The sequence below is a fragment of the Microcebus murinus genome, chromosome 21 (assembly GCF_040939455.1).
Source record: "Microcebus murinus isolate Inina chromosome 21, M.murinus_Inina_mat1.0, whole genome shotgun sequence".
NCBI lineage: Eukaryota > Metazoa > Chordata > Mammalia > Primates > Cheirogaleidae > Microcebus > Microcebus murinus.
This window is the reverse complement of record NC_134124.1, coordinates 13,774,314-13,789,285: the sequence shown is the minus strand read 5'-3', so window position 1 is coordinate 13,789,285 and position 14,972 is coordinate 13,774,314. Positions and strand designations below refer to the sequence as shown.

Here is a 14,972-nt window from a genome sequence, read left to right as displayed (position 1 = left end):
TGCAAACCTCTACAGCCCTAGAAGCCCTTTTGGGTGAAGTTGGAGGGTGATGTAACCTTCCAAAGATAGTCATGTTGTCAAAGTGCTGAAAAACCTGCAGTGCTGGGGTGGGGGTGGGGGAGATGAGATCAAAGGGACCAGGACAGGGGTCCCAGAGGAGCTCAAGTGGTCAGCATGGGCGTGAGGGGGGAGGAATGAGCATGGGAGGAGCCAGCTCCTCTCCAGTTCAAAGCACACCAGATACCATCTCAAGTGATGCTGTTCAGAGAACCCAAAGAACAGAGACAGCCACTCCACTCTGGAGTACAGAAGTCTGGGTGCTTCAGGAAGGTGTCTGCATTCACCTTCAGGGCTTTGTCCACATGGAACAAAGTGCAGCTTGGGGGAGACCAGCTCGGCCAGCCAAGTTCTTAGAGTCTGTCTTTTGAGCCACACCCTCCACCAGCAGTGACTGGTTTGCATTATACAACCACTGGGCATCTGCAAGCTATTTTTGGAATATTTAAAAGTGTTAGGCTCTGCAAGCTAACCAAAATGTCATAGCCATACAAAAAGGAACTGTTGTGGATTCAATGGAAAAATGCCAACGTCTCTGCTCTGGGCTGAATTGGACTAAGGCTTTGGGTAGTAACACAGACACTCGACTGATCAGAAACTGTGATCTGCAACAAGATCAACAGCTACCTTTCAAGGAACACTTGCCTTGTCCCAGAAATGGGCTAATTGCTTTACAAGGATTAACTCATTTAATCCTCACAACAGCCCGAGGTGTCAGGTCTTATTCTTATCCCCGCTTTATAGACAAGGGCACTGTGACAACGCGCCTGAGGTCACCCAGCTTATAAGTGCTAGAACCAGGACTCAGACCCGGGCCATCTGAGACAGCCTGCCTGAGCTCTCAGATCCTGCTTTGTTAATAAAATAAGGGAAAACTTACTACTTCTTACTTAATAAATGCAACTGTGTTGGTTAGCATATTTGAAAGCATGAATTCTGTATTAGGGTGGGGTGGGAGAGATCAATAATAAAAGAAGTCTTTGTGTTGAGAAACCTGGGAATTATTTTTGTATAAGAAATGCCTCCGAGAATTAACCCTTTGCTGACTATTGCCGCAGGAGAGGACTTGAGGTGCCGTGATGCTCAGTTGCCCTTACTACTAGTAGTAAGGATTTGATCTTTCGTTTTCAGTTCACATTATCTGAGCTTTGTAAATGGACATATTAGTCAAGGTTATATTGGGTGCAAAAGTCAAAGATCAAGCTTAAACTGGCTGAAACACACAGAAGTAAATGATTGGTCGTAGGTGTTTCAGGTCTGGGTAGATGGAGGAGTTTCAGCAATGGTATTGGGACTCTTTCAGTCTTACTCCTTTCTTGGCTCTGTTCCCTTTCTGTTGGCTTTATGTTCAATATGAATGGTGACAGGAATAGATGCCAGGAGGCGCCTGGTGTCCATAGCATCCATAGCATAGCTGTGTTGTGATTGTGATTCCTGAGAGAGTCTGGCCTGAGAAGACTGGGGAGCAAGACACAGCCTTGGTGGTGACCACAGGGAGAGGAGATTGCGGGCTAAGGAAAACTCTAGCTAACAGTGAGTGTGTACTCTGTGCCAGGCATTGTTCTCAGACAGAAACCCTGTGCTGTACTTTTCTTATCTCCATTTTCCCGGTGAGGCGTGGAGGCACTGCAAAGCTAAGGTCACGTGGCTGGGAAGTGGTAGATCTGAGATGTGGGCCCAGGCTGTCCAATTCCAGATCCGGCTCGCTCCTGTGCAGCGCAGCATTCTCACCGCTTGTTGAGGCAGAGGAGTGGCAGGTTGGAGAGGCTTATGTTCCTATTAACTCCCGGGGACTTTTTTTTTCTTTTTGCAGCTGGAAGCTGAGGCTGTGTTCCGTGCCATCACCATCGCCAGCCAAACCAATTGCCCTCTCTACATCACGAAGGTCATGAGCAAGAGCGCGGCTGACCTCATCTCGCAAGCCAGGAAAAAAGGTGATCTGTGCTCCCAAGATCTCGGCGCCCCTGCTGCGCTGTGTGGCTCCTTCCTCCTCTGGTTGCCCTGTGTCATGTACTATAAATGGTGCCCACTTTGCTCACTGCCTCGCTCTCTAGAAAGCCCCTCTTCATGTCCTGTGTGGGTGGCAGGATCCTGGGATTTCTCCCACTTGGCATATAAGTAAACTGAGGCTCAGGAAGGTTGGGTGATTTGCCCAAGATGACATAACTTGAAGCAGTTCTGAGATTTGGTGCATTTTCCCCCCTCCATTTGATCTTTCGTTTTCAGTTCACATTATCTGAGCTTTGTAAATGGACACATCAGTCAAGGTTATATTGGGTGCAGAAGTCAAAGATCGAGCTTAAACTGGCTGAAACACACAGAAGTAAATGATTGGTCGTAGGTGTTTCAGGTCTGGGTAGATGGAGGAGTTTCAGCAATGGTATTGGGACTCTTTCAGTCTTACTCCTTTCTTGGCTCTGTTCCCTTTCTATTGGCTTTATGTTCAATATGAATGGTGACAGGAATAGATGCCAGGAGGTGCCTGGTGTCCTCACTTTTTGGTGGAGATCATGGTGAGGAAGCAGAATATATCCATCCCAACAGCTCAAGCAGAGGTCCCCAGGAGCGCTGGGTGTGTCCTGGGTTGGGTCATGTGCTCATCCCTGCACCCGTTGCTACCTTGGGATGGTATAATCTGGCCAGGACAGAGGACAGAATGCAGGGGCTGGGTCATGCCCCCTGAGCCACACAGATTAGCACGAGTTATTTTAAAGAAGGTGTTGAAAGGGTCTCCAAAGCATGTCTACTGCCATGGCCAATGTGAGGGGTCTGTCTCCACTGCCTTCTGACTTTTCTGCTACTTTTCTCCACTGCCGTCGACTTGGGCTTTGTTTGCTTGCCTTGTGCTTAGCGAAAGCGTACTCCCATTTCCAAGCTTGCTTTTCTGTTTGGCTTCCTGTCCTCAATGGCAGACGAATGGACTCAGTCGTGAGGTTGGGTAAATGAACAGAGTGTGGTTGAGAAACTGGGGACGCAGGGCTCTGTGTTGAGTTGTGAGAGGGGAATTACCAGGCCGGGTTACATGGTCACTACCACTGTGGCCATTCTGGTAGCAGAGAGCCCCAAGATGAGTGATTCATCTACCAAACCCGACTGTAAAACTCCGCGTGTGAGTGACTGGGGCCGCTAAAAATAGTCCCGGCTGACGCCGACGGCTGAGCGTCCAGCTGCCTGGCCTTCTGGCAGAGGGCGACTCTTCTCTTGTGGGAGGGTAGTCCTTTGACAGTCTTCCTAGCTGGCACACTCTGGGGCATCCCCCACTTCAGCACGTTCACAGTGAGCCTGCTGTTTTCTCTGTGCTTTTGAATGTCTCAACTGACACGGCGTGCTGGCTCCACTGGGTATGGGTAATTGGGTGAGAACCAGGAGCGCAAGGGTTCCTTACCCATTCTTGGAGAAACTTGGAAAAAAAATTGCATAGGCACCCTCCATTCCCCACCACCACTGCGGCCACCACACACCCCTCTGCCCATGACTGCCCCCCACCCTCTCATGCCTTTTGCTGATGGCTGCATCCCGCCTGGGACCCACTCTCAGGACAACCCGGGGGCCCTTCGGGACAGGGTGTTTTAGTTATACACTGGTCTTAGTTTGAACTTTATGGAGAAAAGTGCCTCGCCCTTAGCCTGTTGGCTCATGATTCTCTGGCAAGGAAAGTGAGTACAGCTGTGACTCCAGGGTGGAAGGGAAGCGTTATTTCAGTGGTGAAAAACTGGCAGCAGCTGAGATTGACGCCAGTAAACATCTCACGGACTGTCATTCTCAGGGAAAGAGTCACCAGCATTCCAGGCAGGAAGACAAAGTGTAGCAAGCAGTGTTTGTTCTTCCCTCCTGGCCAAGGATACTGTTTAAATCCCAGTGTGTTTAATCCCCAATCAGCAGGGCTCTTTAACTGTATGGCTGCCCAGAATGAATATTGAGGGAGCTATAATATAATGAGGACAACTACATGCCCAGGATGGAGATAAATACTTTACATTTTTTACTATGTGGAATTCTCAAAGAACTCTGAGAAATAGGCATTATCATTACTCTTTTTTAGATTAAAAAAATATATACTGAAGCACAACTTGTCCAGGATCTCCCAGCTGGGAGAGCTAGTATTCAAATCTAGATTTAATTGCAGTTTTTCATTATTTGATTCTCCCATGCTAAACATAGTCCAGAGAGAGTGTTCTTCCACTTTTAAGGTGATATTTCTCTCAATAGTAGTGGAGTGCTTGCTGTGGCTTTAATTTCTTCATTTCTTTGTGATCCTGTGTGCTTTAGTTTGGTAAATATTTTCGGATAGCCCTTGACATGCTCATCAGTTAGGTGTGGATCTGTTTTACTGCCAGAGCAACAAGCAGGGCTGTCGTGTGTGAATCGTTGCCATTGTACCATTCCTTTGCCCATGGCAGACATTACTAACCGATCCTGTGTCTTTTCTAGTTAGACCAAAAGGATTATGAAAATTCTCCCAACATGGAATTCTAGACAACCATGTTGTTGATTGGGGTTGAAATGAGGCAAAATCTATTTATAATCCTGGTCTAGAGTATGACTTCATGGGGAACTTTGACTATAGAAGATAGAGGACCAAACCTAACAAAGCCCGCTGTACAGGCAGTGTTGGCCAAAGACTATGGCATAGAGAAACTTGGTACCAACCAACTTTCCATGAGACAGTGTTTGCCTTTTGTATCACTGTCTCCTCTGCTGCCTCCTCCTCTTCTTCTTTTTCTTCTTGTTCTTTCTTTTTGGTTTTTATTTTTTTTTGTAGAGACAGGATCTCTCTATGTTGTTTAGGCTGGTCTTGAACTCCTGGCCTCAAGCCATCCTCCCACTTTGGCCTCCCAAAGTTCTAGGATTACAGGCGTGAGCTACCAACCCTGGCCTTATCCCTTCTTTTTGAAGAAGCTCAACAAAAGCTTATAACAGTGTATTTTTCAGTATTCATCCCCTCTCCATGGGTTGGGCAGTTAATCCCCAAATTCTTGACACAAAATTTGATATATCTTAGGTTATGGGATGTCTTTGAACAAGTTACGTATTGCCTTAGGATGAGGCAGCAGTCCTCAACGGTTTTGCCACCAGGGACCGGCCTCAGCTCCACGTCAGATCGCCAGGCAGTGGATTCTCATGGGGAGAGCGCAGCCTGGGTCCCTTCGCAGGTGTGGTTTGCAGTGGGCTTCTCCCTCCCGTCAGGGTCTGATGCTGCTACTGATCTGATGGGGGCTGGGGCTTGGGTGGTGATGCCAGCGATGTGGAGCGGCTGTGGGTGCAGGTGGTGCTTCACTCGATCACGCGCCGCTTGCCTCCTGTTGTGTGGCCCAGTTACTGGCGGGCCACGGACGGGTGCCCATCCAAGGCCCAGGGGTTGGGGAACCACAAGATTAGGGAGTAACAAACAATAGAAAAAAAATCATGAAAGGCCAGATGTGGTGGCTCACGCCTGTAATCCTACAATCCTAGCACTTTGGGAAGCTGAGGCAGGAGGATTGCTTGAGGTTGGGAGTTTGAGACCAGCCTGAGCAAGACCGAGACCCTGTCTCTACAAAAAAGAAGAAGATTAGCCAGGTGTGATGACACACACTTGTAGCCCCCGCTATATGGAGGCCAAGGCAGGAGGATCGCTGGAGCCCAGGAATTTGAAGTTGCAGCGAACTATGGTGATGCCTCTGCACTCCAGCCCAGGCAACAAAGCAACCCTGTGAAAGAAAGAAAGAAAGAAAGAAAGAAGGAAGGAAGGAAGGAAGGAAGGAAGGAAGGAAGGAAGGAAGGAAGGAAGGAAGGAAGGAAGGAAGGAAGGAAGGAAGGAAGGAAGGAAGGAAGGAAGGAAGGAAGGAAGGAAGGAAGGAAGGAAGGAAGGAAGGAAGGAAGGAAGGAAGGAAGGAAGGAAGGAAGGAAGGAAGGAAGGAAGGAAGGAAGGAAGGAAGGAAGGAAGGAAGGAAGGAAGGAAGGAAATTATGAGAGTCTCTGATCCACAGCGAAGTATTTTTCTTTGTGGAATCAAAGAATGTCCTTGTAAGGGGAGGATCTAGCAATTCCAAGTGACAGGGGCACATCCAGGGCTTTGAGTTTGTGCAGTGGGAAGGAGGAGGATGTAAAGAAGTCAATGTTTACCGAGCACCTATGTGCCAGACCCTTCACATATGCCAGAACCTTTCATTTTCATAAGCCTGAGAAGTAGACATCAGCTTGTTTTGTTTCATTTATTCTAGGACATGTCTATTTCACATTTTAATATCTCTGAAATTAGGATGAACCTTAAAACCAATATATATTTTTATTTATTTTTGCCTCCAATTTTAATTTGCCTCCAAATTTGAGAATTAATGCTGCATCTTACAATCAACAGCTTCTTCTAATCTAGGGAATACAAAATTGTTCACATTTAGCAGATAGGAAAGCAGAAGCTTAGAAAAGTTGGAAACAATGACTTGAACCTAGGCCTGTCTGGCTCCCAGCCACAGCCTTGGGTAGGCATAGGAGCTGTGATGAAACATGCCGGGCCCAGGGCAGCACATACATGACCCTTGCCTATTTCCTTCCCCTTCCAGGAAACGTGGTCTTTGGCGAGCCCATCACTGCCAGCCTGGGCATAGATGGAACCCATTACTGGAGCAAGAACTGGGCCAAGGCGGCTGCGTTTGTGACATCTCCACCTCTGAGTCCTGACCCAACCACTCCTGACTACATCAACTCCCTGCTGGCCAGGTTGGTGTGGGAATGCCCGGCAGCAGGTGTTTTATAGAAACATCTTGGGGCCAGCTGGGATGAGGACTGCGGCAGTCCCATCCATCAGCTAGAGTAGAGTTTGCAGTGTGAAAAATACATGGAGAATTGTCCTCCAGTTTTGAGCATGGAAAACAGGCTCTTCCCCATCACATTTTAAACAAAAATACTGTAATACTAGTAGTAATGATAATAGCCATAACTTTATGTGCCAAGCTCTATGGTGAGACTGCATGTGTGATCTCATTGGTTCCTCGTGATAACTTTATGAGTGAGCCACTATTATCAGCATTTTATAGATTAAGCAACTGAGGGTCAGGGAGGCTAAATCTTTTGACTAAATTCAAATAGCTGGTCATGATGACACAATCAAAATTACAGGGACAAGATCAGGCATGTTCAGGGTCTCGTGGAGATATTAATAGAATGTGGAATGATGGTTACCAAAGGTAGGGAGACCAGGGGAGGCATAAAGTGAGTATGGTTAATGGGTACAAAAACATATTTGACATAAGATGAATAGAATCTAGTATTCAGTAGCACAATAGGTTGACTATAGTTAACAATAATTTATTGTATGTTTTAAAAATAGCTACAAGAGTGGAATTGGAATGTTCCTAAAGATATGATAAATGCTTCAGGTGATGGATCCCCCAATTACCTGGATTTGGTCACTACACATCATATTCCTATTTCAAAACATCACATGTGCCTCAGAAATACGTATAATTATTATGCACCCATAATAATTAAAAATATAAATCAATACATAAAAATTATAGGTAGCTCATTTATTGTTGCCCTCTGGGGACATGTGGGATCATGTCATTGCTCCTTGGAGCCCTTTTGCATTTTGCTACAACAGAAATGATCTGATCTCACACCCCTCACTTCCCAGATGGGGTCACTGAGCCCAGAGAAAGGAAGAAACTCATCTTGCGGCTAGTAAGAGGTAGAGGAGGGATTCCAAACCCTCACAGTGGACACTAGATTCTGGGCCCCTGATGTGTCTCCAGCCATTTCTCCTGTTCACATAGAGCTTTTGTCCTTTGCCAGTGGGGATCTGCAACTGTCTGGAAGCGCCCACTGCACCTTCAGCACTGCCCAGAAAGCGATTGGGAAGGACAACTTCACAGCCATTCCCGAGGGCACCAATGGTGTGGAGGAGCGGATGTCTGTCATCTGGGACAAGGCCGTGGTAAGGGATCAAGGTTGTGCAAGGCTGGCTAGGGCCAGAGCAGAGTCTCCTGCCACCAACCGAGCTGGTGACACTGCTTGTCCGTGCCACCCCAGGGGCGATGCTCAGGGTCCAGGTGAGGTCTCGTACCTGCAGAGATGTCTCTGGAACCAGGTGGCCCAGGTGGTTGTGGGATTTTTTTCCTGGGGTGATGAATCCTGAGATCTAGGATTGAGGGGGCCTTCTCCTCTAGACTGTTAAGGACTAGGAACCAGATATACAGCACCTTCATCTGATGGCATAAATGACCTGTACTTAAAATAGTAGTGAATTAATTCTTTTTGCTTGGAGAGTTTCATGACTTCTTTTGAAACAGCTGAATATAACCCTTTGAAATGATAAGTAATGAGTCTGTGCCTAGACTAAACTCATCTGCTTATCAAGGTTGCCCCATACTGAGGGGATGTGGTCATCTAGACTATACAAATGATCACCTATCAATGTCTTCTGGCATAGTGGCCTGATTTTGTTTTCCTTGCTCACATCACAAGGGCTAACAAAAGGAAATGCCGTGCAAACAAAGACTCTCCCAAAAATTTTAGTAAAATTAATAATTAACTCATTATTAAGTTCCCTATGTTTTGTTTTAAGAACTCTAAAGACATTCATCTCAGAGCCAAATAGAATGTATATGAATTAGTGCCTCATTCATCTACACAGCGTAATCCACTGAGTTTCCATTGTCTTCTTGGCTCCCAGGAAGCTCAAAGCTAGATTTTAAACTCAATTTTTTCTTTAAACAGACCTTTTGTTTTGAGAAAAGGGAAAGTGTAAGTATTTTGTCTCTTCTTTCACAGTGTTAGCTTTCTTTTACACTGCTTTGTATTTATGGATGTATATATGTATTTATCCTGGCGTTATCTGGAATTGTTAAAAAAAATATATTTTTAAATTACCAACAATGATACATGCTCAACAAAGAACACTTGGAAACCACAGACATGCACACACACGAAAGAAAAAAAAATATTTCATAATTTTACAACCCAAGGAAACCATTGTTATCATTTGGGTGAAGTTCTTCCTTATTTATCCTATGCACATGCAAATACAAGCACATATCTAAAGTATGGTACACAATTGCATTTGTTTTTACTGTGAATCATCTATTAATATCCTTTTTAGGATTAGGAAGGGCATTGCTTCTCAGCCTTTTGGCTAAGATCAAGTGTAGAATTAGGAAGGGCAAATAAGTAAATGTATGTACATATCCAGTAAACAGTGTATGCTGCAGGACCAGTAACTTCTATCTGAAACCATGTGTTTGACCATTTTGCCTGAGCAGTCATGACAGCCCAGCTGATTCTTAAGCTTGCTGGGGAGGTTCTGTGCTAACCACCTCAGATGCTCCTCTTTGTACTTCTGGGCCTTTGTGGCCATCTTCCTCTGAGCTCAGAAGCCCTGCTATATTATTGATATATAGATAGATATAGTGATAGAGATATGGATGTAGTTTTTTTTTTTTTTGTATTCAATAGGCCACAGGGAAAATGGATGAAAACCAGTTCGTGGCTGTGACAAGCACGAACGCTGCCAAGATCTTCAACCTGTATCCCCGCAAGGGAAGAATATCTGTGGGCTCTGACAGCGACCTGGTCATCTGGGATCCAGATGCTGTGAAGATCGTCTCTGCCAAGAACCACCAGTCTGTAAGGCTCCCGGCTGGCGGGCGTGGAGGAGAATGAATGGGGAATGCATGCAGAGAACCGGGTCGGGAGCAATGTGTTTATGCGGTACACCAGGGTAGTTAGACCAGGAGGCGTTGCAGCAACAATCCATCCCCGAATCTCAGTGGCTTATAACCTCAGCGGTGTTTCTCACTCCTGCTTCTCAAGCCTGGGGGGTCAGCAGAGGGGCTCTGGCCATCCCAGTCACTCAGGCACTGGGGCTGACCAAGGCTCCCTGACCATCCCCTCTACACATGCTCTGTGGTTGCCGAGGCGGGGAACAGGGCATGGTGAATGGTGAGTCAGCCCTAAAAGCTTCCACCGGAAGTGGCGTGTATAACTTCCTGCCACACTGCACTGGCCAAAGGTAGCCTCGTGTGGCCGTACCTAACTTCGGGAATGCAGGAATCACAATGATACTTGTGCTTGGAGGGAGAAAAAAAGTAGGAAATAACTGGTGAGCAGCACTGATTGACCTTCTCATAAGGAGGCTCATGTGGAAGATCATAATGAAAGTGCAGGCAGGACCTAACAAAAACAAGTTTAATACTTATTGGTAAAAAATAGTTAATATTTTTAAAGCACTTATGTTTCAGACACTGTGCTTTTAATTCACTGAATCTTCATAATAGTCTTCCACAGGTAGGTACTATTATTATCCCCATTTTATAGATAAGAATATGGAGGTACAGAGAATTTAAATAACTTAAGCACCAACGAACAGTGAAGCAAGACTAAAACCTGACTCCAAACTGATGTTCTCAACCACGCTGCAGTAATGCCTCTCGCTTGTTGAGTCACGGAAGGAGGTAGTGAGAAATCCCATTTGGGGTGGTAATGGCCTTTGCGTAAACATTGTGTCATTCCACATGATTTAATTTCAAGCTAGTGGGGACCTCAGGGCCACACAACCCCTCTACCCACCCACTCAGTACAAGATTGCCACACACAGCATCCCTAGTAGTTATCCAGCTTCTCCTTGGACACTGCCAGTGACAAAACTTGACTCCCACTTGAGGGCCTTAATAAAGATTGGACACGTCTTTTTGCTAGCAAGTCCAGTCTGTACTTAGCAAGCATCTGTCTTTTGGTGCCTTCCACCACTGAAAGCTTGCAGATGCATGGTGAGCTCTTCCTGGCTTACCTGGTAAATCAGCCCCTAGGGACACTGAAGGCAGGGTCCCAAACACAGGAGATAACCACATTCCTCTTCCCCTCCCCCTCCCGCTTCTACCCCTGCCATGGCTCTGCCCCTCACCCTGTCTCCAGGCTGCGGAGTATAACATCTTTGAAGGGATGGAGCTGCGCGGGGCTCCTCTGGTTGTCATCTGCCAGGGCAAGATCATGCTGGAAGATGGCAACCTGCACGTGACCCAGGGGGCCGGCCGCTTCATCCCCTGCAGCCCGTTCTCCGACTATGTCTACAAGCGCATCAAAGCCCGGAGGAAGGTAAGAAACAGGGGAGCCCAGAGCTGGGGCAGGGGCTTTGTGCCATTCAGGCTCAGGGATAGTAGCCATGAGATCCGGAGGGGGCCGTGTTCTCTAGACTCTCACAAAGAAATTCACAGTGATGATCTTGTCCCCAAGAACAACTGCGCAGGCTCATTGTACTAGTAAAAGGGGTTTTGAAAACTTTTTGGCCGAAGAAAGCGTTTTTTTCCCCACATTTTTATAGTGCTTTTATTTAAAATAATTTAAAATGATATCAGTATTTTTTTTTTTTAAGAAATAAAATTACTCCTAAAAAACTAAGATGAGAAGCAGGAGTCCACACCCACTCATCCTTGTCCCATCCTGTGTAGTGTTGCTCCACTGGGACAAGCACAACGTTTAGCTGTTGTGGTTCAAATAAAATCTTATTTGTGTCGCTGGGTTTTTTAATATATATGTATCTACCTCTCTACGGACACACACACGCATGTATAAGTGTATATATATATATATACACACACATACACATGTGTGTATACATATAAAACAAACAGGTCCAGTTCTAGTTGATTTAGGAGGTGAGGCCTAGAACTTTCTTTTCACCTCTTCTCTCTTCTCCTCACCAGTCTCCGGGTCACCTTTGTGTATGCGTGCTATGCCCCACAAAGCGAGGCTAGACCAGCCCTAGGATTGTGGAATTTGAGCTCCACACTCCAGTTCTGGCTCAATTTAGAGAAGAGAGTGAAACTCAAACTTTCTGAGTATCAGTTCTGTTTCTATTGTTGTCTTCGATTCTGGAACCAAAGAAATGTTGACGATTCCGAGTTCACTGGTTTTGGGGAGGACAGACACGGTGGTCGTCCCACTGGAGCCATTAGCACTGCAGACTTGATGGGCTTTGCTTCCGTGCCTGCACCTGAGGCCCTCACAGGGAGGGAAGGCTCTGGCAGGACTTCCAGGGAGTCTTACGACGATCGACGATCGTCCTGTGCGGTCGGGCTGGTCTGGCAGCGTGTCCTCACTGGCTCACCTCTGGCCAGAGAAAAGAAACGGGCGGGAGCTGTGTGCCGGCTGTGCTGCTGGCCTGGGTGGTCTGGCAGCGTTTGTCTAATAGAGACTGTGAGCCCCTGTGCGGGAGGCACCGTGCTTCCCGTGACCGTAAACCCCAGCGCCTGGCACGCGGCCTAGCAGAGCACGCACTGGGCTGGTGTTGCTGGCTGGCTCCACAGTCCCAGGGCAAGCTCACGGCCACAGCCGGAGGTCAGTGGGTCAGACCACAGACGTTCACTTCCAGGCCTGCCAACCCTGCTCTGTGCCGAAGGGTGTGAGGGTGGAGCTCCCACGTGACCCATCCTGGCCAGCACTTGGGACCTCGTCTCAGACTGCTGCCCTTCCGATCGCTCTCTCCGGCTGTACTGCTGTTCTCCCACCTCATAATGTTCCCGCTGCTGCTCTCTGGAATTGCTCTCCCCTCGGCTGGCTACGCTGTCATCCACACCACTCCTCTGCCTCCCCTCAGCCTCCCCCTCTCACAACCCTAACCCCACGGCAAGGTCCTTTGATCCTTCACATCGAAGCTCCTCTATTTAGGGAGGTCTTCCCTGACCACCTCCATTGTCACTCTATCATGACACACTCCTTTATTTTATACCACCTCTCCCTTCCTCTTTATCATCATCATTTGCTGGCTCTTACTACACATTCTCTATTCACTGATGTATTTATGCTACCTAGAACAAACGCTAACTTGCTGAATGAATGAATGGTGACACGCTCTTCTCTGGCTGCAGATGGCAGATCTGCATGCCGTCCCGAGGGGCATGTATGACGGGCCGGTGTTTGACCTGACCACCACCCCCAAAGGGGGCACCCCCGCGGGCTCAACCCGGGGCTCTCCCACTCGGCCAAACCCACCCGTGCGGAATCTCCACCAGTCTGGGTTTAGTCTGTCAGGTGAGTGCTGCAGGCTGGTCAGGGGAGGAGAGGAGGGACCCGGGGGGTGTTCCTGAGAGCTCAGCCTGACTGTGTATTTTCAAGCCCAGCGCTAGCATCATCCTTAGGGAGAAGGTTAGTGGGGCAAACAAGGTTTGCTGACTCAACAATAGGTCCTGGTGAGAAAGTAATTCAAGGCACAGTCAGGCTAAACATTTTAAATGGTGACAAATTCTGCTTAGAGATCAGACCTGGATGGGGTGTGGGGTAGGGGAGTGATTCCCACTATGAATTAATAGTGATTTTCTACAGAAGCCTATGAGAGCTAGGCAGTGTCTTGTGTTTTCTTCGCCCAGGTTACAAGATAGCTCAGATTATTTTTATGTTCAGATTGCAGTAGCTTCTTATAACCTAGGACTTTTATTATATTCTCCCATCCCTAGTAATAATGCTGACAACAGCTACCATGGATTGAACAATTACCATGTGTCAGCCATTAATCTTACCTGGTCTTGAAGAACTCTCTGATATAAATAAATAATGATTCGGTTGCTCCATAACCAGTGGTCTTAAAATGGGGGAAAGTAAATGTAGATTTGCAGCCCTATAATGAACAATGTGAGAGAAGCAAGATACCAAGAAAGGAAAGATGTATTTAAATGGAAAATCACGGCATATGGGGAAGAGAGGAGTAATAAGGAATGGGAGAAGCAGAGAGACAGGGAGAAAGAGGGAAGGAGGGGTATAGGAGAAGCAAGACAAAGGAAAAGAGCTGAAAGTCTTGAGGTCCCTTTCCCAGAGGCCACATTTTGCTAGTTCCAAGCAATTTGGGGCCATTTTTTGTTGCTCCCTGGCTATGTTAAAACTTAAGCTTTTCGAGGCTCCTTTCTGAAGGGACGCACACACGCACACACCAACGTGTCCTTTTGTGCTGTGGTCACAGGGACCTGACCATTACCACTTCGCACTGTGAGACCTTGGGCAAGGTGCCTGACTTCTCAGAGCCTCGGTTATCTGCCTGTAACACAGGGGCAGTGAGTGTGCCTCTCTCAGACCAGTCAGACCAGTGCTGAGGGTTCAACGTGGTAATCTGTTCAGCACTGAAAACGTTGCCTGCCACAAGGGATGTAAGCAGTTATTTTGCCCATCATCATCGCTGTTCTTCCTTGTATTATTATTATGCTGAGGGGCAGATGACATCTAGGTAAGAACTTGGGTCTTCCTACCAGCCAGTACTTTTGGGGGACATAAGAAAAGTCTAGAAGACCTGACAGACTGGAATGGAAGTATCTTGGGAGGTGAGGCCAGGAGGGCACTTAATATCTTGCCCTCTTGAAATTAATCCAGTTTTTCTCTTGCCCACACCCCTCTCCTTCCCTTTTTTTCCCTCCCTGGGACTTCATTTCCAACTGCAGGCACCCAGGTGGACGAGGGAGTCCGCTCCGCCAGCAAGCGCATCGTGGCGCCCCCTGGAGGCCGTTCCAATATCACATCCCTGAGTTAAGCAACCCACTCCCCAAAGAGAGGGGCAGAAGCAAGAAGAGATTTTCTTGAAGCCAAAATGGTACACCGATATTTAAGAAGGAAAGTGAATCCAAACAGTTGCGATCTAAAGAATCAACAAGCCTCAAGCCTTATGTTTCTCCAATGTTAACGCTCGCTTGCCTAGCTTTACGAATATTGCTTTGTTTTCTGTTTATGCATAGCCTTGATTCGTTCGGCCCCTCCCCATTTACATGCATGCAGTCAGACAGGCCACTAAGGTAAAAGAGTCTGCTATATTATTATAGTGTTGAGAGCGTGTGTAGTGCTGCATCTTACGACAAGGGGACAGACAAAGCTGGGATGTCAGGGAAATGGACAAAAGGGACGCAGGTTACATGGGGTGAGTGGGTGGTGGGAGCCCGGAGCAAGGTGGAGGGCGCAGACAG

General features: G+C 47.2%; 1 protein-coding gene across 2 annotated transcripts in view; it reads left to right on the top strand.

The window, feature by feature from the left end:
* The window catches only part of DPYSL3 (dihydropyrimidinase like 3), a 99,663-nt gene extending 84,691 nt beyond the window's left edge, over window positions 1-14,972 (top strand). For both annotated transcript variants that reach the window (XM_012774184.3, XM_012774185.3), the window contains exons 8-14: window positions 1,871-1,991; window positions 6,600-6,756; window positions 7,831-7,972; window positions 9,490-9,660; window positions 10,948-11,127; window positions 12,900-13,062; window positions 14,457-14,972. In XM_012774184.3, coding sequence (XP_012629638.1) covers window positions 1,871-1,991; window positions 6,600-6,756; window positions 7,831-7,972; window positions 9,490-9,660; window positions 10,948-11,127; window positions 12,900-13,062; window positions 14,457-14,545 — 1,023 coding nt within the window. In that variant the 3' untranslated portion in view covers window positions 14,546-14,972. The remainder of the gene's footprint in view (window positions 1-1,870; window positions 1,992-6,599; window positions 6,757-7,830; window positions 7,973-9,489; window positions 9,661-10,947; window positions 11,128-12,899; window positions 13,063-14,456) is intronic.